Below are 25,614 nucleotides of genomic sequence, written 5' to 3'. Positions count from 1 at the left end.
GCGTGCGTAATGTTTGAGCAATTTTTGAGCTTGAGTTTGGAACATTACCACAATTTAATCTGTCACCAGCATATTCATGCGCTTATTTAAATCATTATATGTATGGTACTGGGTGCTTTTATCCCACTATTGTTTTTAGCAAAGTTCATTATGTGAGGCTGTATTAGATGTACATTTTATTATGCATCTCCACGCTCCCTGGAAAGCATTAGGCTGTCCGCATTCAATCAGGCTACAGTGACTAGCCCCTGTCACTTGTTGCGATGTGCGCTGGATTGGTGAAGAGGGCGGGGAGATTTAAGCCCATTGAGATGTCATGCGGTCACACCCTCTGTTGAAGTCCGATATGACCAGCACAATATCCCAGAATATGACGTTTGTGCTCCACCGGTCTCTACCTGGCAGTGATCGCCGTGTCTGCAAGGAGACGCATGCTTCCTCCTGGACGGCTGATTGCGCCATCTTGGGTCACATTTCATGCTTGTTGATATAGGTTTTATGTATGTAGTTAGCATTAAGGGGTCTTCTGATGTATGGAAGTTTGGTCAAACAGGAGCTTGGTCAAACAGAATTACACTATGTGCAACCATTCTTGAATTTTATGACCTGTGTTGGAACCCCTGTACCAGTGGATCTTTATTGATGATGAGGACCAAGAGAAAATTGGCATATGAACACCTAACTTAAGGCTTTCTCAATAGAGGCTTCTGGTGAGTTTGACCCCCTGGGGGGGGGGGTGCTTCACAAGGTGGAACATGGATATAGTTTTCTGGTGGAAAGTACACGCTAGGACAACAGTTTACCAACTTCAATGATTCTTTCTTTCTGTTCTCACTGCCATTTACAGAGGACTTATAACTGTGGTGCTGGCCACGTGTTTGTTTAAATTTTTAGCACTGTTTTAGTATCCAAATGATCCAGGGATTGGACTATTTTATCTATATACTACGGTTTTGAGATATATAGAGAATATATATTATATATTGGAGTAGCGGTTGGCCCGGGCCACTGTGAGTGAGACAACACCACAGCCCAGTCATGTGTGAACCCTGGATCAAAAGCTCCCCGGCCACCCCAGGAATCATGGGGTATGTCGTGGCAGACCCAGCCCTTAGCAATGGTGTGCTCACACTCGCTGGCCGGACTGAGGAGACTACAAGGATATAATTATATATATATATATATATATATATATATATATATATATATATATCTATCTCCATCCTGTCTCTCAGCCGGCAGTTGATAGAAGATTCTCAAAAGAAATAAAATAAAGAAAAAAATCCTCAGGGCGCTGGGCCCAAAGAGAGCCATTCGTCCTCCTTTGCTCGGCAGAAAAAAACTAAGGCTGCATGCTGCAGGGAGGAGGGTTATATCCGAAGGCACTGCCCCCTGGGGCAGGGCTGTTCAACTCTGTTAAATGAACATGTATTTAATTATTTAACATGTTTCTGCCTAGTCCTCTCCTGTGAAAAGGAACATAATCCACTTGTCAAGACTTGAGAAGACTGTGTCCGTCCATGGACGATAAGAGAAAAACCTTTTGCGTTCTATCCCACTCCTTGTACAAAAGCATATCCAAATAGGATACAGAAGGAAGCACCTTAGCAGCGCAGGTCAGCTTTCGGAATCCGAAAGGCAACGACATCTGTTGCCTCTGCCGTATCCTCCACCTTAAGATTATTCCGCACATCGGTAATAAGTGCTCTTACAAGTTGCTTATCACGCACCAACCCGATGAGATGTTTAGCTGCTGATGGACTAGGTTCTGGAAACATTCCCCAAGTCATCATCTGTGAAGAAGATGCCTTAATAGAGGAAGAGAGAAAAGCCAACAGAGCAGGAAGTGGGGACTTGAAGCGATTCCACGTGTTCTCTGTAAAGATTAAGTGATATCTTGAAATACCCCCTTCTCAATCTTAAGATGCAGCGCATAAGGTTTTAAGAGAATCACCCTGAGCGTTTTGATTTCCACCCAAGTGTGACTGGATGCATCAGCTTGCAAGGTGGTAAAAGTGGCACGCGCACCCAACTTCTTTGGTTGACCATGGCGAGGTCTGTTCTGAGTGGAACCTGTCCTGTTAAACAGCTTTATTGGTCTTGGCCACTGTGCTGCGGCTCAGTTTTAGGATCTTGGCAAAATCATTTTTTTCTGATCCTCAGTTATTTGCCATGAGGTGCCATGTTGAACTTCCAGTGACCAGTATAAGAGAGTGATAACACCAAATGTAACACACCTGCTCCCCATTCACACCTGGGAGGGAAAATGGCTAGTTCTCAATCAGATGAGGTAGTAGTATTATTGTTAAATATAGTTTAATATTGAAAAGACTACAGGACAGTATCCTATATAGAATTGCTGATAGTTCACCATAGGAACATGTCTACTGTAAATGTCATACTCCAGTATAAATGTAATTAATGAGAACCATCAGCAAGCAATATGTGGAGTTCCGTACTCCGGCTGCTAGATTATTCCACACTCTAAAGAATACATCAAGCCAGCTGACCTCATCTTGGGCCAAGTCAACTCTGACCAGAATCGCAGGAGTTATTGCCACGACTCCAAATCGCAGTAAATCACGAGGTGTTAGTGTGATGACATCATTTCTTAATGGTACTTTAATTGTTTCAAATGGCAACATGTGACACTTGTCGCTCAAAAAGGAGCAGATCCTTTTGAGCAGCAGTGTCGCGATTTGCCCGATTGGGGTGCCAAGAAGAAGAAATGGCATCGCACAAGCATCCTGCGATTTGGGATTGTGGCGATTCCACACACAATTGTAAACGATCAGGTTCAAATTGCAAAAGGTGAAAGGCAATGAATAACCTGGCAGTTTCCATGTCGAATCTTTGAACCCATAGGCAGGGCTCAAAATTTCAAGTCCTGAGCTACTAGCCAGGCCTCAAGGGTTACTCGCCACCAATTGCCCCGCCCAACCCCTACCATATCCCGCCCCTAGACACGCCCTCAATTTATCAAATTATTAAAGACACTTACATTTTTTATGCAGAAGTTATAAAAATAAATATTAACAACTTCATCCATGCCCAAAAATGCAGCCAGGTGTCCCCCAGTGCAGCCGTGTCCCCCCAAGTGCTTACCTGTGCTGTGGAAGAGAGGAGAGCCGCCGCCTGTTTGATCAGAGCGTGGGGAACATAACTGTTTTCACTAGCTGTGTGTTCCCCGCTGCGCGCCGTCATATACAGCCCCTCCCCCTCATGTGAGGGACTTTGACAAGACAGATCACCCGTCCAATCCTGGGATAGGTGATCTGTCCATCAAAGTGCCCGCACAAGGGGGAGGGGCTGTATACTGTATGACGGCGCGCGGTGGGGAACATACAGCTATTGAATTGAAAGCTGTTATGTTCCCCACGCTCTGATCAACCAGGTGGCGGCTCTTCTCTCCTCTCTCTTCCCCTAAGATCACTCCCATTAAACCTAGGCTGCTGGCGGTGCTTTGTTTTCACTGTCGCAACAGGGTCTTTAGGGCCATGGTTCTGCCCCAGGCAGACAAAGGTCCTGGAAGGAGCTTGTGGTCAATTCCATATGTACAAGGAAGAGAGCCTACAGCATAATCTAGTGTATGGCACATTACAGGGCTAACACCACCTCTTCAATTCAAGGGGAGCCAGGTACAGTTTTCCCAAGGTTGGACCGTGGATTCAGCTGATTATGAAGCTGAAGAAGGAGCTGCAACTGCTATGGTACGCTAGGAATCTACACCATTTAAAAAAATGTATAAAACCTAATAAAACTTTTTCCCCCTTACGAAAAAGGAGGGTAGCTAGGAGTGAGGTGTTAAATACCTCAGTTATGAGGAACAACAAAAATGAAAACGATTCTCCCTGCAGAAGAGGCATTTAAGAGGGGATATGATCGTAATATACAAATCTATTAATGACTGGGGCAATAGGCGAAACTGTCTTAGGCCTTATGCACACTGCAGTTGTCAAAAGTCTGCTTTACAGGCACTTGACTTTTTATGGCCCCTAAACGCCCCTTTATATTAGCCTCTGTGTGCATGCACATACAGGCATTTAAAGGCAGGAGCTTTTAGTGGCAGAAATCTTGCCACACCAAAACTTTGTTCAGGAGAGGAACGTCTTTCCAGAAAAAAAAAAAAAAAAAACCACAAGACGCGTCCAAACGCTTGGCACATTTAGTGCTTGACCATTCATTAATTTCAATGGCCAGGATAAAATTACTATTCCGGCCAATGAAATTAATAAATTCCTAAATGCCTCATGTGCTTGAACGAGTTTAAAAAAATGCAGCTTTAATGCTGGTTTTCTCCTGTGGGCAGAAAAGCGCACAGAAGAGCTTAGTGTGCATGAGATCTACAGACTACACAATGCCACACAATGAAGTTGGACAAGTGGTTCAACCTTATACTGTGTAAAGAGGGCTTTGCTACTAAAACAGTAAAGATGTGGAAATCCACACAGTCAGCTGTGTCGGACAGACCATGTAAAATAAAAAATAGAAAAATGTAGATGTGTTTCTTAGCAAATACAATACATGGGTATATGGAACTTGGTAGCAACAAACACACAGGCTGAAGTGGAACTTAAATAAAGGGGTGTTCCTGCAGTCTTTGTAAGTGTCCCATTCTGAATGCTGTGCTGTACATTCCCTCACTGATTACTTCTATACACTGTGCTATACATTTTATATTCCACACCACTCCATTCTAAACACTGTGCTGCACCCATACGTCCTCCTCCAGATATTCATACTTAAAGCGGAGTTCCGGCCACAATTTCACTTTTTAAATATAAATACCCCTGTAATACACAAGCTTAATGTATTCTAGTAAAGTAAGTCTGTAAACTAAGGTCCGTTTTGTTAGGTTATTACAGCATTTAGACACTTTATAAAATAGAAATTGACTGGGGCCATCTTAAGTGTGGGCATCATGAAGCCAGACTGTATGACTTCCTGGATTTCAGCCTTCCAAATCTCGCACATGCTCAGTGCTGCACAAGCAGTGCAATATGTTTCAGATCAGGTTTCAATAGCAACGGGAGTATCAGAGGAAGTTACCGCCCCTTATCTATGCAAACCTCTCCTCCCCCTTCCATGAACCAGTAAATATACTAAATAATAATCCTGTGCAGATATATCTACATAACAAGAATATATATATATATATATATATATATATATATATATATATATATCTTGTTCTATATGTAGTGTGTATACATATACTAGACATGTGCACTGTCAATAAATTAATTTTGTTTAGTTCCGTTTCGCATTAGCCGTTATTTCGTATTTTGTGCCCGAAACTCAATTCGGATTCGTACGAAATACGAATTTTCGTTAAATTCGTTCACTTTTCATAACAATTACCAGCATTCGTTATGATGAATGATGAATTAAAAAATCTGGACGCTTGAAGAGGACTAATAGTATCTGCTGTGCTCATTATGAGGGGTTCCCACCATCCCTGTGCTGTGCTCATTATGAGGGGTTCCCACCATCCCTGTGCTGTGCTCATTATGAGGGGTTCCCACCATCCCTGTGCTGTGCTCATTATGAGGGGTTCCCACCATCCCTGTGCTGGCATCCTGTGGCTGTACCCCTGCTGTGCTCATTATGAGGGGTTCCCACCATCCCTGTGCTGTGCTGACTTCCTGGGGCTGTAGGGATGGTGGAAACCCCTCATAATGAGCACAGGAGTACAGCCACAGGAAGTCAGCACAGCACAGGGATGGTGGGAACCCCTCATAAGCACAGCACAGGGATGGTGGGAACCCCTCATAATGAGCACATCAGAAGTACAAACCCAGGAAGTCAGCACAGCACAGGGATGGTGGGAACCCCTCATAATAAGCACAGCACAGGGATGGTGGGAACCCCTCATAATGAGCACATCAGAAGTACAAACCCAGGTAGTCAGCACAGCACAGGGATGGTGGGAACCCCTCATAATAAGCACAGCACAGGGATGGTGGGAACCCCTCATAATGAGCACATCAGAAGTACAAACCAAGGAAGTCAGCACAGCACAGGGATGGTGGGAACCCCTCATAATGAGCACATCAGAAGTACAAACCAAGGAAGTCAGCACAGCACAGGGATGATGGGAACCCCTCATGAGCACAGCACAGGGATTCTGGGAACCCCTCATAATGAGCACAGCAGAAGTACAAACCCAGGAGGTCAGCACAGCACAGGGATGGTGGGAACCCCACATAATGAGCACAGCACAGGGATGGTGGGAACCCCTCATAATGAGCACAGCACAGGGATGGTGGGAACCCCTCATAATGAGCACAGCACAGGGATGGTGGGAACCCCTCATAATGAGCACAGCACAGGGATGATGGGAACCCCTCATAATGAGCACAGCAGAAGTACAGCCCGAGGAAGTCGGCACAGTGCAGGGATGGTGGGAACCTCTCATGAAGGGTTCCCACCATCCCTGTTCTGTGCTGAATACCTGGGTTTGTACTTCTGCTGTGCTCATTATGAGGGGTTCCCACCATCCCTGTGCTGTGCCGAGTTCCTGTGGCTGTACAGCCGCTGTGCTCATTATGATGGGTTCCCACCATCCCTGTTCTGTGCTGAATACCTGGGTTTGTACTTCTGCTGTGCTCATTATAAGGGGTTGCCACCATCCCTGTGCTGTGCCGAGTTCCTGTGGCTGTACAGCCGCTGTGCTCATTATGATGGGTTCCCACCATCCCTGCGCTGACTTCCTGGGTTTGTACCCCTGCTGTGCTCATTATGAGGGGTTCCCACAATCCCTGTGCTGTGCTCATGAGGGGTTCCCATCATCCCTGTGCTGACTTCCTGGGTTTGTACTTCTGATGTGCTCATTATGAGAGGTTCCCACCATCCCTGTGCTGTGCTGAGTTCCCGGGTACTGGCTGGTGTCACTGGTTGGTACTGGCTGGTGTCACTGGCAGGTGTCACTGCTTGGTACTGGCTGGTGTCACTGGGTGGCACTGCTTGGTACTGGCTGGTGTCACTGGCAGGTGTCACTGCTTGGTCCTGGCTGGTGTCACTGATTGGTACTGGCTGGTGTCACTGGCAGGTGTCACTGCTTGGTACTGGCTGGTGTCATTGTTTGGTACTGGCTGGTGTCACTGCTTGGTTCTGGCTGGTGTCACTGCTTGGTTCTGGCTGGTGTCACTGGCAGGCACTGATTGGCACTGGCTGGTGTCACTGCTTGGCACTGGCTGGTGTCACTGCTTGGCACTGGCTGGTGTCACTGCTTGGCACTGGCTGGTGTCACTGCTTGGCACTGGCTGGTGTCACTGCTTGGCACTGGCTGGTGTCACTGCTTGGTGTCACTGCTTGGCACTGGCTGGTGTCACTGCTTGGCGTCACTGCTTGGCACTGGCAGTTTCACACTGAGCCGATTTGTCTGCTTCAGTTACACTATATGTAACTAAATGCAGAGACCAGCTGTCAGCGTGATGTCGGGGGCGGGCGGAACCGGGGGGGGGGCGGAGCCATGCAGATATTAAACATCAGCCAATGATTGGGCTGCTTTAGAAAGTGGGCGGGGCTGCATACACGTAGCGTCCCGCCCAGATCCCATACCATTGGCTCAGCTGATGTTGGTGTTTTCGGCTGCTGTGCTGGTCCCGCCCCCCGACATCAAGCTGATTCCTCTGCAATTCTGCGATGTATTCTCCCAGGAGGCATAGCGGTCCGTTTATGACGCCGAGGCAGCTGCTGCCGCGGCGGGGATGTAAATGGGAATACAATATAACTGAGTTTAAAAGCTAAAAAATAAATATATGCCAAAACGTCATAAGGGGACAGACCTACAGGGGATGAAGCTATGTTGTGAAAGAGGGTGGAACTCCGCTTTAATATTGCCACCATATCCTCTTCAGTATTTTGTAGCTTGTCATGTTAAAGCGGAGTTCCACCCAAAAATGGAACTTCCGCTTATCCTTTTCCTCCTCCCCTCCGGAGTCACATTTGGCACAGGGAGAGCAGATACCTGTCTAATACAGGTATTTGCTTCCACTTCCGGAGATAGATTGCCACAGAAACGGAGGCAATCTACACCATGTCCGGCCCCTCCTCCATCCCCCCCGCTGTCTTCTGGGAGTCACACAGGTCCCAGAAAACAGCAGGGACCAGTCAGTGTGTGTGCAGCGCGATTCGCGCATGCACAGTAGGGAACCAGGCTGTGAAGCCACAAGGCTTTACCTACCGATTCCCTTACCGAAGATGTCGGCACCTCCACCCGGGAGCCGAGGGATGGGTCGGCTTTGGGTGAAGACATCACAGACGCCCTGGATAGGCAAGTTTCCCCATTTTAAAAATCAGCAGATGCAGTATTTGTAGCTGCCAACTTTTTTTTTTTTATTTCGGCGGAACTCCGCTTTAAAGCGGTGGTTCACCCTAAAAACTACATTTTCTTATTCCACTGCCCCCCCACATTACAATCCGATTAAGGCTCTTATTTTTTTCATGCTGTACATACCTTAGTACAGCATATTCACCCGTGCATCCGGGTTGCGAGTCCCGCGGGAGTGGGCGTTCCTCACATGTGTGTGATTGACATTTTGCCCAAAAACTAGCTCCCCCCCCCTCCGTCGCGTAAGCCGCGTCACGATTGGCGAAAGGAGCCGAACGGCGATGCGCATGCGCAGTATAGCGCCGATTTGCTGTTCGGCTCCTTTCGCCAACCGTGACACGGCTTACGCGACGGGGGGAGCTCGTTTTTGGGCAAACCGTCAATCACCGGCATGTGAGGAACACCCACTCCCGCGGGACTCGCAACCCGGATGCACGGGTGAATATGCTGTACTAAGGTATGTACAGCATGAAAAAAATAATAAGAGCCTTAATCGGATTGTAATGTGGGGGGGCAGTGGAATAAGAAAATGTAGTTTTTCGGGTGAACCACCCCTTTAAGGTTTTGTACACTTTTTGTGGGAGGGTGGAGTGGGAAGGCCAAGAGTCCCTTGGGTTTCTAGTTATGCTCTTTGGTTATCTGCTTTTTTTCTTGCCTGTGGCCAGTTCAGCGCAAAAAACGATCTGCGCAAGGAGACCAACAGAGAACACAAAGGTACAGGTAGAGGAATACACAATATCACAACGCACTTCCAGGTCCATGTGAAACCCAATTAGTGGGCCCAGAGCTGAACAGTGATACCAAGACAAGTACACAGTGACAGCTGGGATTGGGAACCAAGCTTCAGAAGACTACTGGGTGCACAGTCTGGCATCTATGCCTTGGGCACTGGATGCCCTTATCTCAGCAATGCTTCTGACCCGTACTTTTAAAATAACCTACAGTGTTGCTTTAAAGCATTATCTAAAATTCAACAATAAAAAAAAAAAACTTATTGGCCACCTTGCAGTGTGTTAAATATATAAACGTGTTTTATTATACCAGTTAGAAAAAATACTGTTGATCTTGCAAGAAATCTTGTGAGCTGATAATTAAAAAAACAAAACAAGCCCCTTTAAATTTAAACTAGAGCAGCCACCCCAATCTGAGGCCCTGTAGGCTACAGTATATTACAATTTTGGATTTAGGTACGCACATATGTTGTGGTGTTCCTAGTTTGCTTGCTGGGCAACTGAAGATAAAAGCACATCTTGTGAAATTCAGAGGGAATTTAAAGTAGTTTTAAACACACACAAAAAAAAAAAAAAAAAAAAAAAAAACACCTGCAAGACAAAAATATAAAGAGCTAGTATGCATAGCATACTAGCTTATTATGAAATACTCACCTTAGATAGAACCCCCCCGTAGCGGCCCACATACACAGCTCTGGCCGGCGACATTGCTCCCCGAGTTACTTCTGGGTATCGCGGGCTCCATCGCTGTGATTGCCCAGGGCCACGATGACATCACTCCCACTCATGCACACAGGAGCCACTGGTAACGGCACACTAGCTAAAGCAATGGCACGAACGCGTTATTGCTTTAGTGCGCATGTGCCGATGACGTCACATGCTGATACAGGGGATATCTCTGTGTAGGTTTGATAGAAATCCGGGGTAGCTACAGGTAAGCCCCATTATAGGCTTACCTGTATTAAAAAGTGGTTTGCAAGTGTTTAAAACCACTTTAAAGAGGATGACAAACGCATACTGTGCTTTAAAAAAAAATGCAAAATAGAATCTGTATCACAGAATACAACAGTACATACGTTTTAATGTGATTTGGTGAGAAATTGTAGCTGTGAAAAATCATACCTATGGCATTATGTAAAGAATAAAGTCTAAACTGTTCAAGCATAGACTTTTGCATGCATTGTGCTTTAATGCCCATGAATTGAAACCACTGTCTTAGAACATTCATTTACTATTGAAATTTACCATATAAAAGCCTTAGTATTCAACACCACACACAGACAATTACAAACCTCTTCTCTGAATTGGCTATTTAGCCATATACACTTGAAACTTCTTCTGTTTTCAAAATCTGTGATCTTCATTTTAAGCTGCAAAAAAAAAAAAAAAAAAAAAAATTTAAGTCATCTACATAATTATATTTTTTACCTGATAATTTTGTTAAAGTAAGTGGATGTACCTGCTGGTAATATAGTTTCTTGGGCTGTCTAGGCTTGAAGAATTGTAGAAGGTCTCTTAAAGTTCCTTCATAATTATGCCTAAGAGGGTTTCCAGGACCATCCCTGTAACTATAAATAAGTTAGTTATAAGCAACAGACTAAACAGGCAACAATACTATAGCATTATAGCACCAGGGAATGACACAGCGAACCATCTGTGTCACAAATGCTTGAATTTTTTTAGTGCTCTCAGGAAAATTTAACTTTTAGTGACCCCATCAACACAGGGTGACTTGTATCTAAAAGCATACCCAAGAGTTGATACTATGGAGGGGGTTAGAAGTACGTGACCCACCTGAATGGTCAAATACTTGCAATGGCTAGGAAGCAACAAGAGGCGTTTTAACTCATTGGCTACCGGAAGGTAAGAATATAAATTTATTTTCATTAGGCTACAAGTAAACCAATTGTCCCTACATAAACATTGCTTTAAACTTGAAAAGCATGAGTTATATCATACCGGTTACTATTTCCCCTAAGTGCCATTCAAATAAATAAAAATGAATTAGTGGAATTTAAATGGTCTACTGCAAGACAGGAATTTAAGCACAAGCCTGAACATGGCACAAGGTGGTTGCACTGTGGTGACACTGAAAATTATGCACTCAGATTCAGCAAATGTTTGTAAAATATAAAAAAAAAAGCACCCGCCAGCGAATACCTACACTAAAAATTAATGGCGCATTACTGCCAACGCCGCCCCTGCCCCAGTGTGAAAGCAGCCTAACTGTCCAGTCACAGACTGGGGGTGGGAAGGAGATATGCAAGTGTTACTAAGAGGCAGCATAGAAAGGTTAGGTATACCTTCAAGCCAGACAAGACTGTGCAGTGTGACAGAGCTGTTTAAATCTTGGAGCTGGATGAATACAAAGCCTTTGGCAGGCAAAACAGTTTCCTTATATAATATGTATTTATTCTGTGTATTTAGGGTTTGCCTATAGTTCAGCTTTACTAAAAGTAAAGTTACATTTTATGAAGGGGGGGTGAAATGGCGCTTGCTTAGCGCCATTTCACCCCCCCCCCCCCTTGATTACTTGTTACCAGTGAGCACTTAATTGTTGTGGCTGCTGCTTAGTTTATTTATTTAATAGTTGGTTTAGTTTTGTAGTGCCCTGGGTAGGCTGGTTTTGCGCATAGGTTCCCCACATCAACAAAGTTACATTTTAGCCGTTTAGAAAAATTTCAAAAATATACTGCTTACCCTTGAGATTTGAAAAACTGCAGGAGCATTGGATCAGTGTTAAGTCTTTGCGCAACAGTCTTCGCAACCTGAAAGAAAGCATTCCACAATATTTTGTGTACATACTTAGAGACCCTGTCACGAGACTTCACTATTTAAACTAATAAAACTTACCGTAATTGAAAATTGGAGGCCGGTGATGGTTTGGTGACAGTCAAAGCAAATAAAAAGTTGTGGCTGCCTACCATATCCTTGTAAAAGGAAGACCAGTAGGTGGCTATAATAAAGCCTAGTACTCATTTACAATCCCCAATGTGAAATATCTGACCTTTCCACGAGCATATGCTCAGAGAGGGAATTTTCTTCTCTGGGTTGTATCCAGGACCAGACCAAATATTCCAGGCAGAGAGAAGGCTGGAGGGACATTTTTTGGAAACGGATCACCCAACCAAAAGCCTGGAGCATCTGAAATGGTTTGTGGACATCCTTCAGGAGAAGGTGCTTTAAATAGGTGGTTCTTAACCCTGTCCTCAAGTACCTCAAACAGGCCATGTTTTGTGAATTTCTCTTAGATAAAACAGCGGTCCAAAAGCCATTCACTCAGATTTAAAAGCACATGCACAAGATAAAGGAATACCTGCAAACATGGCCTGTTGGGGGTACTTGAGGACAGGGTTGACAAACAGTGCTCTAAAAAACCCATGACCTGGATGCCCTGAATTCTGAGAATAGCAGAAATACTAGGACCTTTGTAAATACACTTGGGGAAGAGGATTGCAGAAACTGCAAAAAGCACCGATGAGATGCATAGATGGGAATACGCACACAGGCATCTTGGATGCCAGGTATTCCCCTTGTCTCATAGAGGTGATAACCGAACTGCCTTGCACTTCGAATGACCCGAAGGCCGAACAAACAGGGAATCCGACTGCTGAAATAAAGTTGTAAATGTCAAATTCAAACAACTCAAAGAGTTAAGAAGAACACTACTTAGGATTCTTAGGTAGATTAGAGCGTGCTCTTCCCCATAGTCACCTTCTGGATAAAGGCATCCAAGGATAATCCAAGAATAATCCAAGCAAGCATTCACCCTCCAAGAGCAGCCTCTAAATTTGCTCCTTGCACCGAAGTTCTGCTGGCCAATACTTGAGCAATAGGATCCTTCTCATGTGGACATAAATAGTGCTCAACGCTAAATACTGCCTTATGGAGTCTTTAAAAAGGCATCCACCAATAAACTCAAGGCTCTAAGAACGTTTTCCAGAAGCTGCCAAGTGGCAAGGTCCTCTGGATCCAATTTTCTAGAACAGAGCGTACATTTTACCCAGACTTTAAGGGGGCCTCTAACCTCTTATCCGTGGCTTCTTTAACCACTTCCAATCTGACATGTCTATATAAAGAGATAAAAAATCCTGATAGGAATTGGTTAATACCTGAAACACAGCTGCAGATGACAGAGGGAATCGGGAGTCTACCACACCATCTTAGCCACCACCCCTCTCTGCTTGTGGGAGGCCATTGCTTGATAAGGGTAAAAAAGGCCTGTAAATCCCAGAAGGCGGCCACTCAGCTGAGGGGAGAGTCGGCCTAAGCAGGAAAACCTATGTGGCAATCAACCCCCTTGAAGGCAGAATGCTGCCGAGCAGACTAAAGCCTGGTGCGGTGGTGCCATGAACCATATGATGTGTAAGCTGAGAGAGATAGAAAAGCACATGTACTGTGCCCAAGACTAGAGAAAATTACCCCTTTGGCAGTCACCTACTGCAATATTTCACCTCATAGTGAAACTGGCAGCAAGTGTCCCCAAGACACAGCCTGGAGAAAATAATACATTTCTCTACTAGTATTCAGAGCCAGCAGGCCCAGTCATAACCCATCACAGCAAGCATGCCCCAGTGTCTTCAAGGACTTGAATCCACTCCAGGGGAAAACTGCCCTGGACCTGTATAGCACCCTGTCAGTGAGGTCACTGGGTAGACTGTACACCTGATATCAGGTGTAAAAAACAAGCCAGGAATTTTGGAAGCAGAACGCACAACAGATTTTCACAGACATACAATGGCACATCATCACCTAAAGACAAGAGCTAAAAACTGAGGTTTAGCTGGGCAGTGATAACCAGGCAGGATATCTGCTTTGTTGGCCAGTGTTCATTTACCTAAGGGTGGGAGCATAACCTAGGTAACCATGAATAATAAATCCTCTGTGCCTGTAATGTACGATTAACAAACGACATTAATAGTACTTGTTTTTAATAAGGATCTAGAGACCAGGGTTTCAGTTCATCTAAAAAAAATAAAAAAAAATAACGCCTCTAGCGTGCAGCACGTCTTATTTTTCATTTACCATTATATAGGACTTATGGCTCCTATACTATAAAAACTACCATTGGGTAAATGTACTACATTGACCCAAATTACATAAAATCTCATTGATTAAACAGCTTTTAAAAAAATGTTTCTAGGTACATCGAAGACCTTGCCACTTGATTCTGGCCAGTTTATAGCCCTCCTTTATAGCCCTCCTATGCTCTTGCTCCCCCCCTTTAGAGGCCATGCTTTCTTGGTGGTTGGGAACCCTCTTGTAGTTGATATATTCCGATACATTTTCCCTGAATTCTACAGCTATGTTGCGGAGTAGCCACGGCTGTTTTTTTCTTTTAGTACTACAGTATTTATACAGGTTTTCATTGAAGACGTGTCAACTTAGTTTTGAACGGTATCCATGTACCGTATTTTGCTAAAAACCTAATGTAAAAAAACAAATGATCTTAAAGTAACTGACATTTAACATACATACATGAGAGTAATTCATTCTGTTAGACAACGTAACCACGAATCCTGGATCATTAGGAATTGTCTTGTCACAGAAGATCACATCAACACGGTGATAAAGGTCTCTAAAGTACTCCTTGGCAGTTGCCAGCTCACTGCTCTCGTTCTCTGGGTCATCTCTGGGGGAAAAAAAATGTTTATCATTAAAGTTAATAAAAGTCAATCAAACATTCTTAAATGGATATATAATTTCACCACCATCTTGTAAAATACTGTGGAACCCAGTCAATATACTGTACAGCATGCATCAGGTATAAAAAGGTATGATATCTGGGACTACAGCCGCAAAATATATATGTATATGTCACTTTTAACTTATCACCTATAAACAAATAAAATAGATATGTATGTTGAGTCCTAGCAAATACTAGTGAAAGTCTACAAGAGTTCAACTCTTTGAAAATATAAAAGAATATCCATACTATAATAACCTTGCATGGCATTATGTGAGTTAGCAATTAGGAAAAAAGTCATACAATTGATGGCAAAATCAAAAAGGCATTCCAGGAATAAAAAACACATATGGTAAAAGGATTTTTTACTTCTAAGTGCCTAACATGTTCCTGGAGTACAGTGCAGGGCATGGGTTGCTTTAAATTACTACAACTGGGATATCTGCAGCTACCTTCAGGTAATTTGACACTGGCAAATAATGGAAGGCTATAGAGACATCCCCCTATATAACCCCTCCAACGCCAACTAGCCCAAGTTTTTTTTAGCAAGCAATGGAAAGAACAGATGGGTGGGTTCTGTGTCTGCACTGCATTTCAGGAAACAGATTTTCCTGGCAAAGCAAAAATCCAACAAAATCTCAAAATGTAGCACTTAAAATTAACATAGCAATCACATTTTTAGAATAAAAAAAAAAAAAAATCTCTTGCCCCCTCTAAGATTGAGAACTGAGCAAAAACCGCTGATTATTGCGCTCGCAATCTTCAGACGGTCAATCACTGGCTCTCTGCTCTGCCCCACCAGTGCTGGAGCAGTGTAGTGGGAAAGATTCACTGGCGAAGGTTCTCAGCAGATCGCTGGAAGGCTGAGCCAGCTGCTGGTCCAGGCTTCTGTGCGGATTGCAACCACATGATTGGGACCTTTTTAGAGACTGGACACAGGATTGCAGAATTACACCCCTGTGCTCTATAGGAGAAGTATAGCCAAACAAGTTAAATCAGTGTGTCCTTGCAAGTGTAAACCTTTATTTCTTTGGGTGGGGGGGGAGGGGGGACCAAATTTAAGTCCCAAGGAAGCAAATGGAGCTGCAAAGGGGGTCTGATACGAGAAAACGTTAAAAAAAAGTTTGACACACAGACTAGCTGCTTGCCAGTGGGGAGCCCAAGAAGAGGCTAGGGGTTGCTCAGTGCAAAACCACTGAATGCAGCAAGTATCACATTTTTGCTGTTAAAAAAAAAAAAAAAAAGTCTGCCTTTAATATCACTTTAAGACATGGGTTCCAAAAACCATCAAGTTTAACAGCAGACTGTAAAGCAGAGTGGAATATAGGGCTTTGATAGAGTGGATGTGGCCTTTTGGAAAGAAGCCATGTACCTTCTGCAAGAATCTGAGTATGTCTGTGTACTAAGTTCTTCTGAGTTAAATTGGGGCACAAAGAATCACTGTCTTCCTTAGAGCCCATTTTGTGCAGCAGGAGAGGTAGTATTCTTAGTGGAGGGAAGGCATAGATTAGCCTGAAAGGAGACCAGGGAATAACTGGGGCAACCAAGGCCAGAGCTAAACAACCTATGGTTCTTATTTGAAACAGGACAGGTAGTTTGTTTTATTTGGAAGCTACATTGTCCACATTCGAAGTTCCCCACTTTTGACACAACAGACTGAACAAATCTTGAAAAAACGTTTCCCCTTGGTAAAAGCAGTGGCAGCCAAGATAATCTGACTGCTGTCCACTCCAGGGATGTGGACCACCGAGATCGAAAGGCATGGAATTTCTTTCCATGACAGAATATGGTTTCTCTCAGAGCAGCCAGGCTCCTCGTACCACCTTGATAGCTGATATAGGTCACTGTGTTGGTTAACTGCACCCGTATATGTGGCACCTTTATAAAGGAGGGTCCAGTGTTGGAGGGACAGTCTGACAGCGCTAAGGCCCAAAATGGCGATGGAGAGTATGGTCTTCTACCGACCATGTTCCCTGAAATATTTGAGACTTCATCACAACTGAATATATGGACAAAAAATTATTATTACTAGGTTTGTATATCTGTGCTTCATAATTAAGACATGCATAGAAATATTTTTAGGTGTACAGACTAAGTGTATAATAATTTAAAGGTTAATCGCAAGGCCACCAGACTCTGAACGATATTCCATGACCTCCAACATGACCGATAAATCTTAGAAGAAAAAATGTATTAATTCTATAAAGATTAGATATAGAATGCAGGCTTTCCCTGAAAACCTGAAGATAGACATTTCTAGTCCCATTTAGTGGTCAAGTCACTTATTGATTATACACGCAAATGGTTAATAATCGGACCCACCCATGAGAGATAAGACTACATCTGGGCAGGTTTCAGAAGTTGTTTTCAGGGAATAAATAGCAAGCTCAGGGAGACAAGGGATAACATCCATCACACTCACAATCATTGATACCCATCATCCACAAGAGGACTTACAACAATCTACAAGAAGACACACATCAGACTGAAAATGCCATTTTGAAAAGCCAAGCTTATGTGGAATCTAACCCATCTCCCCGCATTGGTCGGCAGCCATCCTAATACCCTGCACTTTTAAGCCAAGCGATCCCTTTCCCCTATTCGGAAGATAACTATAGTTGCAGATTTTCGTAAAGATTTTCTTTGTTTTATGTGTACAATAGTTTTGTGCTGGCTGATTTGCTACCTCATCACGGTACCCAAATACCTGGAGATTAGGTTATATTTTGATGTATTGGCATAATTAACAGACGATCCCCCCACCTGTGAATTTGACTGCAGAGGGTTAATGGGCAGAGTTGGTCAACCACAGATTATCTGCCAAGTTTAGAAATAAAATTGCGTATTCATAAATTGGAAATTGTTTGCTCCAAGAGTATACATCAAAACTGATTAACAGTATACGCCTTATAACCCCTTTCTTTGTACACTCACCCCCCACAGGGCCATCTGTTGAAACCTATGCTACTTTATGCCATCTGTTTCTCAACACTGCTTGAAAGATGTATGGTGCAAAGCCACACCACAATTACCCCATGCCTTTGAATTGCATTACTGATATTTCTATACTTTTATACCCCTGCGTGGGTAACAGTATGTAAATGTTTTTATTTATTTTTTGGGTTAATGTTTTGTTTACAAATCTCAATAAAGATTTTTTGGTGAAAGATAATATATTTGGCAATGAATAATTTATAAATTCATTACAAGCAAAAACTTAGTGCCTTTGTCACCATCCCAATTTCACGGTTTATTAATGGTGAGTGTACAGTGACTTACTTTAAAAGTTTTTTCTATAGTTTCCCAATCTGTACTTTCATCTAAGTTTATAGAATATCTGCAAAGGGCAAAGAATCTCTGGAATAGTTATTAGTGCAATTCTCTTTAGTAAATAGTTTTGGATTGGAGGCACTGCCATACATCAATAAAATAAATGATTGGTATAGCCGACGCAATCAACCATCACTAACCATCTACAAAGAAAAAAGGGCAGAAGGCAGTTGGTGTAATTGATCTGCAACCACACAACCCTGAATCCAGAGCTGGATCCGCCAAGATAAAGAGTTTTTAATATGATCTCAAAATGTTATGTCTGCAGAATATTAAAAGGTGGAACTTTAACCACTTCAGCTCCGGTAGGATTTGCCACCTTCCTGACCAGAGCATTTTTTGTGATTCAGCACTGGGTCGCTTTAGCTGACAATTACGCGGTCGTGTGACGTTGTACCCAAACAAAATCAACGTCGTCCCCCCCCCCCCCCCCCCCACACACAAATAGAGCTTTCTTTTGGTGGTATTTGATCACCTCTGCGGTTTTTACTTTTTGCGCTATAAAGAAAAAAGGAGCGACAGTTTAAAAAAAAAAAAAAAAAATTATATATATATATATATATATATATATATATATATATATATATATAAATATAACATTTTTTACTAGCAACGGCAGTGATCTACGATTTTTATCGGAACGGCGACAATATGGCGGACACTTGACACTATTTTGGGACCATTGTCATTTATACAGAGAGCCACTGATTACTGTATAAATGACACTGGCAGGGAAGGGGTTAAACCAGGGCTCGACAAAATCCGGGCGCCCAGTCGCAATTGCGACTTCCTGCAGAAGGCCATGGACTCAATTGCCGGTAATTGAGGCCGCGGCTTTGCGGCCTTCACAGAAGGAAGCTTAGGCCTTCTGCAGGCCTAAGCTCCCTTCTGTAATCTGGCGCCATCTTGTGGTGGCCGTTGGCATTACAAGTAGTTACATTACAAGTAGCAAAACAGCAGTAATGTGTTTTTCACTGTTTTCACTGCCCTCTCCTTGCCTCCAATTAGAACCCGCAAACATGAAATATATTTTTTATTCTAACACCCTGGAGAATAAAATGGCGGTCGTTGCAATACTTTTTCACACTGCATTTGCGCAGCGGTCCTACAAGAGCACTTTTTTGGGGAAGATACCAAACATATCAGGCTTCAAAATTGCAACCGCTCGTGGAATGGCGAGACGTTTACCCTTTAAAATCTCCATAGGTGACGTTTAAAACATTCTACAGGTTGCAGGTTTTGAGTTACAGAGGAGGTCTAGGGCTAGAATTATTGCTCTCATTCTACCAATCGCGACAATACCTCACGTATGCGTTCGCTTCTGCGCACGAGCTTGGCGGAACGGGTTAAACACTAGGGGGCGATCAAGGAGTTGTGTGTCCTAGGGAGTCATTCGAACTGTGGGGGGGTGGGCTATCAGTATGTAATGCAACCTCTTTAGGATGTGCCGGCCGAGGGGACAAGGACGGAAGTACAATGCCCTCGTTAAGGTGGAAGGCCGAAACAACCTTCGGAAGAAAGGAAGGTTGAGGGCGCAACACCCCCTTATCCTTATGGAGGACCAAGTATGGCGACTTGCAAGACAAGGCCGCCAATTCAGAAAAACGTCTGACAGACTTAATGGTCACTAAAAAGGCCACCTTCTGAGATAGTGTTGAGAGGAATTTCTCTGATGTTTCTAAAAGGAGGTTCTTGAAGAACCGAGAGCACCAGCTTCAAATCCCATGGAGGAAGAGGTGGTTTAATAGGGGGAAGTACATGACAAACCAAACCCCCTGAACAAAGGTACCGACCAGAGAATGTGCCACCAAGGGTTGTTGAAAGAACTCAGCCAAGGCTGAATCTGTCCATTAATGGTGCTTAAGGCAAGTTTCTGATCTACTCCACGCTGTAAAAACAGCAGGACCCTGGAAACCGAATATATCCGTGGACGCCATCCCATCTCTTCGCACATAGAGATGTAGGACCTTCCAGGTGCGATGGTAGATATTCCTGGAAGAAGACTTCCTTGCCCTCAACATGGTTGAGATAACCGAATCGGAAAGACCTTGGTCCCTTAGTACCTGGCTTTCAACAGCCATGCCGTTAAAGCCAGCGACTGTTAAGCAGGATGAAGAATAGGACCTTGAAACAGAAGGTCCTCTTGAATTGGCAGCCGCCAGGGTGCATCCGCCACCAGGTGCACGAGATCGGCGTACCAAGGGCCAATCTGGAGCGATTAGAATCATCTGGATCCCTTCAGCCTCCACTCTGCGGAGCAGACGAGTAAGCAACTTCAGTGGGGGAAAGGCATAAATTAGTCGATACTGACACCACTGGGCCACCAACGTGACTGCCCATGGATTTCTAGACCTGGCCACGAACCTCGACACCTTGCGGTTGAGGCGAGAAGCCAGGAGATCCACATCCAGCATGCCCCACCTCCTGCAAAGGAGTTGAAACACCTTCGGATGCAATGACCATTCCCCCTGGTCTGGCAACTTAGGTAGCCTGCCTGCCAGTTTTCTATGCCCGGAATGTAGACGGCCGACATGCTTCTTTCCGCCCACCGCAGGAAGGAGGCTACCATCAGGCCCAGAACTCGCATGCAAAACCAGAGAGATGACCATTTGCGGGATGCCAACAGCTTCACCGCAGACTGAAGAGTGTGCAATTTTTCCAAGGGAAGAAAGACTCATCTCCAGAGTCCAGAATCAACCCCAGGTATTCCAAAACGCTGAGTCGGCACCAAGACCGACTTCTGGATGTTTTAACACCCACCCAAATTCTCGGAGGGTCTGGCTGGCTAAAGACACATCCACCTCTAATTCTGAGCCAGAAGCTGCTCTAAAAAGAAGATTGTCCAAGTAGCCCACGATGGCAATGCCTCGCTGTCTCAGCAAACTAGAATCGGTGCGAGCACCTTGGTGAAAACTCTCGGTCCTGACGCTAGGCCAAAGGGAAGAGCCACAAACTGATAATGGTCTTCTGATTGCAAAGCGCAGAAACCTCTGGTGTCCTGCACAAATTGGGACATGCAAGTATGCATCCTTTATGTCCAAGGATGCCAGAAAGTCCCCCGGATGGAGCGCAGACACCACCGAGCAAATGGATTTCATGTGGAACTTCCATACTCTCACAAAGGCTTTTAGGGCTTTGAGGTCCAAGATTGGACGGGTCCTGTCCTCCTTCGGGACCACAAACGGATTCGAATAAAATCCCTGAAACCTCTCGTCCTGCGGAACATGTAAAATTACCCCGCAACTTAGCAAGTTTTGCAAAGGCCCCAATAGGGCAGACCGACGAGCCAGAAGGAGAGGGAGATTTGAGGGAAAGAATCAGTTCGGCAGACAGGAAAGAAACCAGCGAGGTACCAAAAAAGTCTTCCACCTTTGAAGGGTAAATCTGCCAAAGCCTTTTTGGATGCTTGGTCAGCGGACCAGCATTTCAGCTAAATCAGGCGGCACAACACCACTGCAGAAACAGAGGCTCTGGATATCAAGGGGGCTGCATCCAGGGTAGCATCACAGACATATACAAGGCCCTGGACCAACTGGTCAGCCAGCCTAACATACTCAGGAGGGAGCTGATGCTCCTCCACAGTCTGGTGCAAAACCTTTGCTTATTTCGTGAGAGTCAGACACCAAGGTTGCAGCCAAAATGGGGCGCAATGCAGACCCTAGCATGGTAAACATGGAGTGGGTCACTGCCTCGGACCTCCTATCAGTTCAGTATGGTCCTTGAAAGCAGGGGTCCCTTCTATGGGGAGAGTGGTTACCTTATTCAACAGAGCAACCGGGGGGAGGGGGGGGGGGGAATAGATCAACCACCGGAGAAGCCCATTTTTTCAAAAGGCTGTCCTCAAGAGGGTAACGGAACGCCAGGCGATGAGGGACCACAAAGGACTTCTGCAGCTTTTCCCATTCCTTATCAATGAACTTGTCAAAGAAGGATACATAAAAGGAAAAACCTTTACAGAGCGGTCCGACCCAAAAGAGAGACTGAGCCCTCAGTGGACACCTCAGCTGCATCATCCAGCTTAAGGGAGCCCCTCACAGCATTGATGAGTGCACTAACAAGTGCCTTGTCCTGTACTGACCAAGGTGAGGGGTTTTCCTCACAAGGAAGGTCCTGGTCCGCATCCTCTGACAACCCAGAACCGGGGTCCGCAGCCAAGCCCGGCTCCGAGTCAGAGCATTCCCCAAGAGATGGCGGGGGGCGCTTCCACCCTGGCAACAAATGATTCCAGGACTGCCGACAAAGTGTCCATGGGAACCGTAGGGGCACCAGCTGCCACCTCTGGCATGTTTGGGGAGGAAGGGCCAAGTACCGACTCCATAACACCACAGACAGCTCTCAGGGACCTATTCAAGACCTGAACAAGTCCACCCTCCTTGGTCAACTGACCGGGGGGGGGGGGTGGTGGTACCCAGGGGACTCACCAACCCAGCAAGAGACTGCTCAGTGCCGCCGCCCTTTGTACACAGCGTGTGTTGTGAGGAAAAGCTGTGAGGAAAAGTTGTGAGGAAAAGTTCTGTGAGATTCGTGCTGCCCGCCATTCAGGAAGCCAGCACTAGAGGCCAAAACCCACTCAAAATGGCCGCCAGACGCCTCAGAGATAAAAGGGCGCGACCACAAGAAAATGGCTGCCCGCAATAACAACCTGCGCCATAGCGTGGCCACGACAAAATGGCCGCCAATGGGAAATTCAATGTAATCAGCTGGCATGCTAAAAATGGCGGCGAAACGCTGCGATGTGGATGAGAAGGCCGAGTAGAGACTTCCCTGAGGCAGAGTACACCCCCACAAAAAAAAAAAAAAAAAAAACATGGAGGCCCCGCACAGGTCCATCCCGGTCTGTAGAGCAGCAGAGGGAAATGTGACAGAGCAGGGAAAGGGATAGGAGAACCCCCTAACCCCAGGAATGCCAAGCCGTTCCGACCCGCCGAGTCAAGAGGGACAGTACTTACATGCAAGGATCCGCTGGTGCATTCATGACAGGCATACAACTGAGTTGGAGTAGCTGTCGGCCCGGTCCACTGTGAGTGAGACAAAAAAACAGCCCAATCAGGTGTGGACTCTGGAGCAAAAAAAACCACCGGCCACCCCAGGAGCCATGGGGTATGTCGTGGCCGACCCAGCGCAAAGCTAAGGTCTGCTCACGCTCGATGGCCGGACTGGGGAGACTACAAGGATCTATATATCCAGCCTGTCACCCAGCCGGTAGTTGATAGAAGAATGTGAAAAAAAAAAAAAAAAAACACAACTGAGGCTGCATGCTGCAGGGAGGAGGGTTATGTCTGAAGGGACTGTCCCCTGGGCGGGGCTGTTCAACTCTGTAAAAGTAACATGTATTTAAAAATCCAACATGTTCTGCCTAGTCCTCTCTCCTATGAACAGGAATATAACCCCGTATGTCAAGACTTGTGAAAGCTGTGTCCGTCCATGGATAAGAGAAAAAAGGTTTTGCCTTTAGTTACACTACACAATTTTTGCGGTCATGTTTTTCAAATTCATTGCTATATCTTTGGACATGTCTGTCTTGATAGAGAATAGCCATTGGGGGAGAGTTACTAAAACTTGAGCCCAGAGAATCTGGTGTAGCTGTCCATAGTAACCAGTTTGAAAATTCAGCTTGTTCGAGGACGCTTTGACCTAGTAGCCGATTGGTTACTATGCAGTTGTGCCAAATTCTTTGAGCTCCAGTTTTAGTAAATCTCCCCCATTGTCATTTTCTGATATTCTTTCATAGTGTAGATCTGGTATCCATCTACCAACCTTCAAATAGGTGACACCCTTTAAACAGCTCATGTTCCTCACCTTTGCAAGAATACTTAGTCTAATTCTGCCTTGCGAAAATTTGCGCCACAGATATCTCCAAAGATATTTGTGAAAAATTCACGTATTCCCATTACCTGTGAAATATGTTCTAACAAGGGATTAGACCATTGTGATATGCATGTACAGTACATTGTTTGGAGTGATTGGGAGGCTTATGCAGCAAATTATATATATATATATATATATATATATACCCCCCCCCCCCCCCAAAAAAAAATCTCTGAAAATCAGGCGAAATGACAGGAGAAACTAAAATATCTCAACAGGAGGTAACAATCCTGCATTTTTATTAAAAATGTGGTTTCTATGCATTGTTGAGAGACTACTTATCCAAAAAGATAGTGACTACTCCAAATTGGTTGTTATATTTTTACATTCCTTCAATATCACGTGACTGGACACTACTTATTTAAAGCATGCATTTCCTTTAGAGCAGTGTTCCCCAACCCCCGGCCCACTACCGGGCCGCGGCACTTCTGCAGCCAGGCCGCGAGCAGGCGGCATGAGAGAGCCCCACATGCGGACCGCGGCACTCTGCCATTCGGACCGCAAGGAGACTTTTCTTCCTCCTGCGTCGCTCATAGAGCCGACAGCGGGAGGCGGAACAATTCTGGGTGGAGGGCAGAGCTGCCCGAGGTTATCAAACAGGCGATTGGCTGCTAGGACATTGCCTGTTTGTTACCTCGGCCCTCCACCCAGAACTGTCCCGCCTCCCTCCCTGCAACTTTTCTCCTCATGCTGTGCCTCCCTCCGATCTGTCCCTAAGTGTGGGGGATGGAACCGAGGACTGTAATGTGTGGGGGACGGAACCGAGGACTGTAATGTGTGGGGGACGGAACCGAGGACTGTAATGTGTGGGGGACGGAACCGAGGACTGTAATGTGTGGGGGACGGAACCGAGGACTGTAATGTGTGGGGGACGGAACCGAGGACTGTAATGTGTGGGGGACGGAACCGAGGACTGTAATGTGTGGGGGACGGAACCGAGGACTGTAATGTGTGGGGGACGGAACCGAGGACTGTATTGTGTGGGGGACGGAACCGAGGACTGTATTGTGTGGGGGACGGAACCGAGGACTGTATTGTGTGGGGGACGGAACCGAGGACTGTAATGTGTGGGGGGGAAGGCTGAGGACTGTAATGTGTGGGGGGGAAGGCTGAGGACTGTATTGTGTGGGGGGGAAGGCTGAGGACTGTATTGTGTGGGGGGGAAGGCTGAGGACTGTATTGTGTGGAGGGGAAGGCTGAGGACTGTAATGTGTGTGTGTGGGGGGGGAAGGCTGAGGACTGTAATGTGTGGGGGGGAGGCTGAGGACAGTAATGTGTGAGGGGGGGAAGGCTGAGGACTGTAATGTTTCTGGGGGGAAGGCTGAGGACGGCAATGTGTGGGGGGGAAGGCTGAGTACTGTAATGTGTGGGGGGGAAGGCTGAGTACTGTAATGTGTGGGGGGGACTGAGGACTGTAATGTGGGGTTATGATATAAATAGGGGCAGATGACAGTACTGTTAATGGGGGAGCCCAGAGTATGACAACACTACCAGTGACAGGGTGAGTGTGAGCAGGGCCTAGTGGGGGCACTAGCTTCATCTGTTGGGGCCTTACCACATCTGGTGGCAGGCAGCATGGCAAGTGACAATCCGCATCTGGTGGCAGGCAGCATGGCAAGTGACAATCCGCATCTGGTGGCAGGCAGCGTGGCAAGTGACACACT

The 25,614-nt window shown here is 45.4% G+C and overlaps 1 protein-coding gene across 2 annotated transcripts in view; it reads right to left on the bottom strand.

Moving 5' to 3' along the window:
• USP7 (ubiquitin specific peptidase 7) overlaps positions 1-25,614 on the bottom strand; it is a 507,717-nt gene that overhangs the window by 116,503 nt on the left and 365,600 nt on the right. For both annotated transcript variants that reach the window (XM_040356967.1, XM_040356966.1), the window contains 4 exons: positions 14,545-14,698; positions 11,767-11,834; positions 10,526-10,634; positions 10,359-10,436 (listed from right to left, as the gene is read on the bottom strand). In XM_040356967.1, the coding sequence (XP_040212901.1) occupies positions 10,359-10,436; positions 10,526-10,634; positions 11,767-11,834; positions 14,545-14,698 (409 nt within the window). The remainder of the gene's footprint in view (positions 1-10,358; positions 10,437-10,525; positions 10,635-11,766; positions 11,835-14,544; positions 14,699-25,614) is intronic.

This window comes from Rana temporaria, chromosome 6, assembly GCF_905171775.1.
Source record: "Rana temporaria chromosome 6, aRanTem1.1, whole genome shotgun sequence".
NCBI lineage: Eukaryota > Metazoa > Chordata > Amphibia > Anura > Ranidae > Rana > Rana temporaria.
The sequence above is the reverse complement of the archived record's forward strand: the minus strand, read 5'-3'. Positions and strand labels throughout refer to the sequence as shown.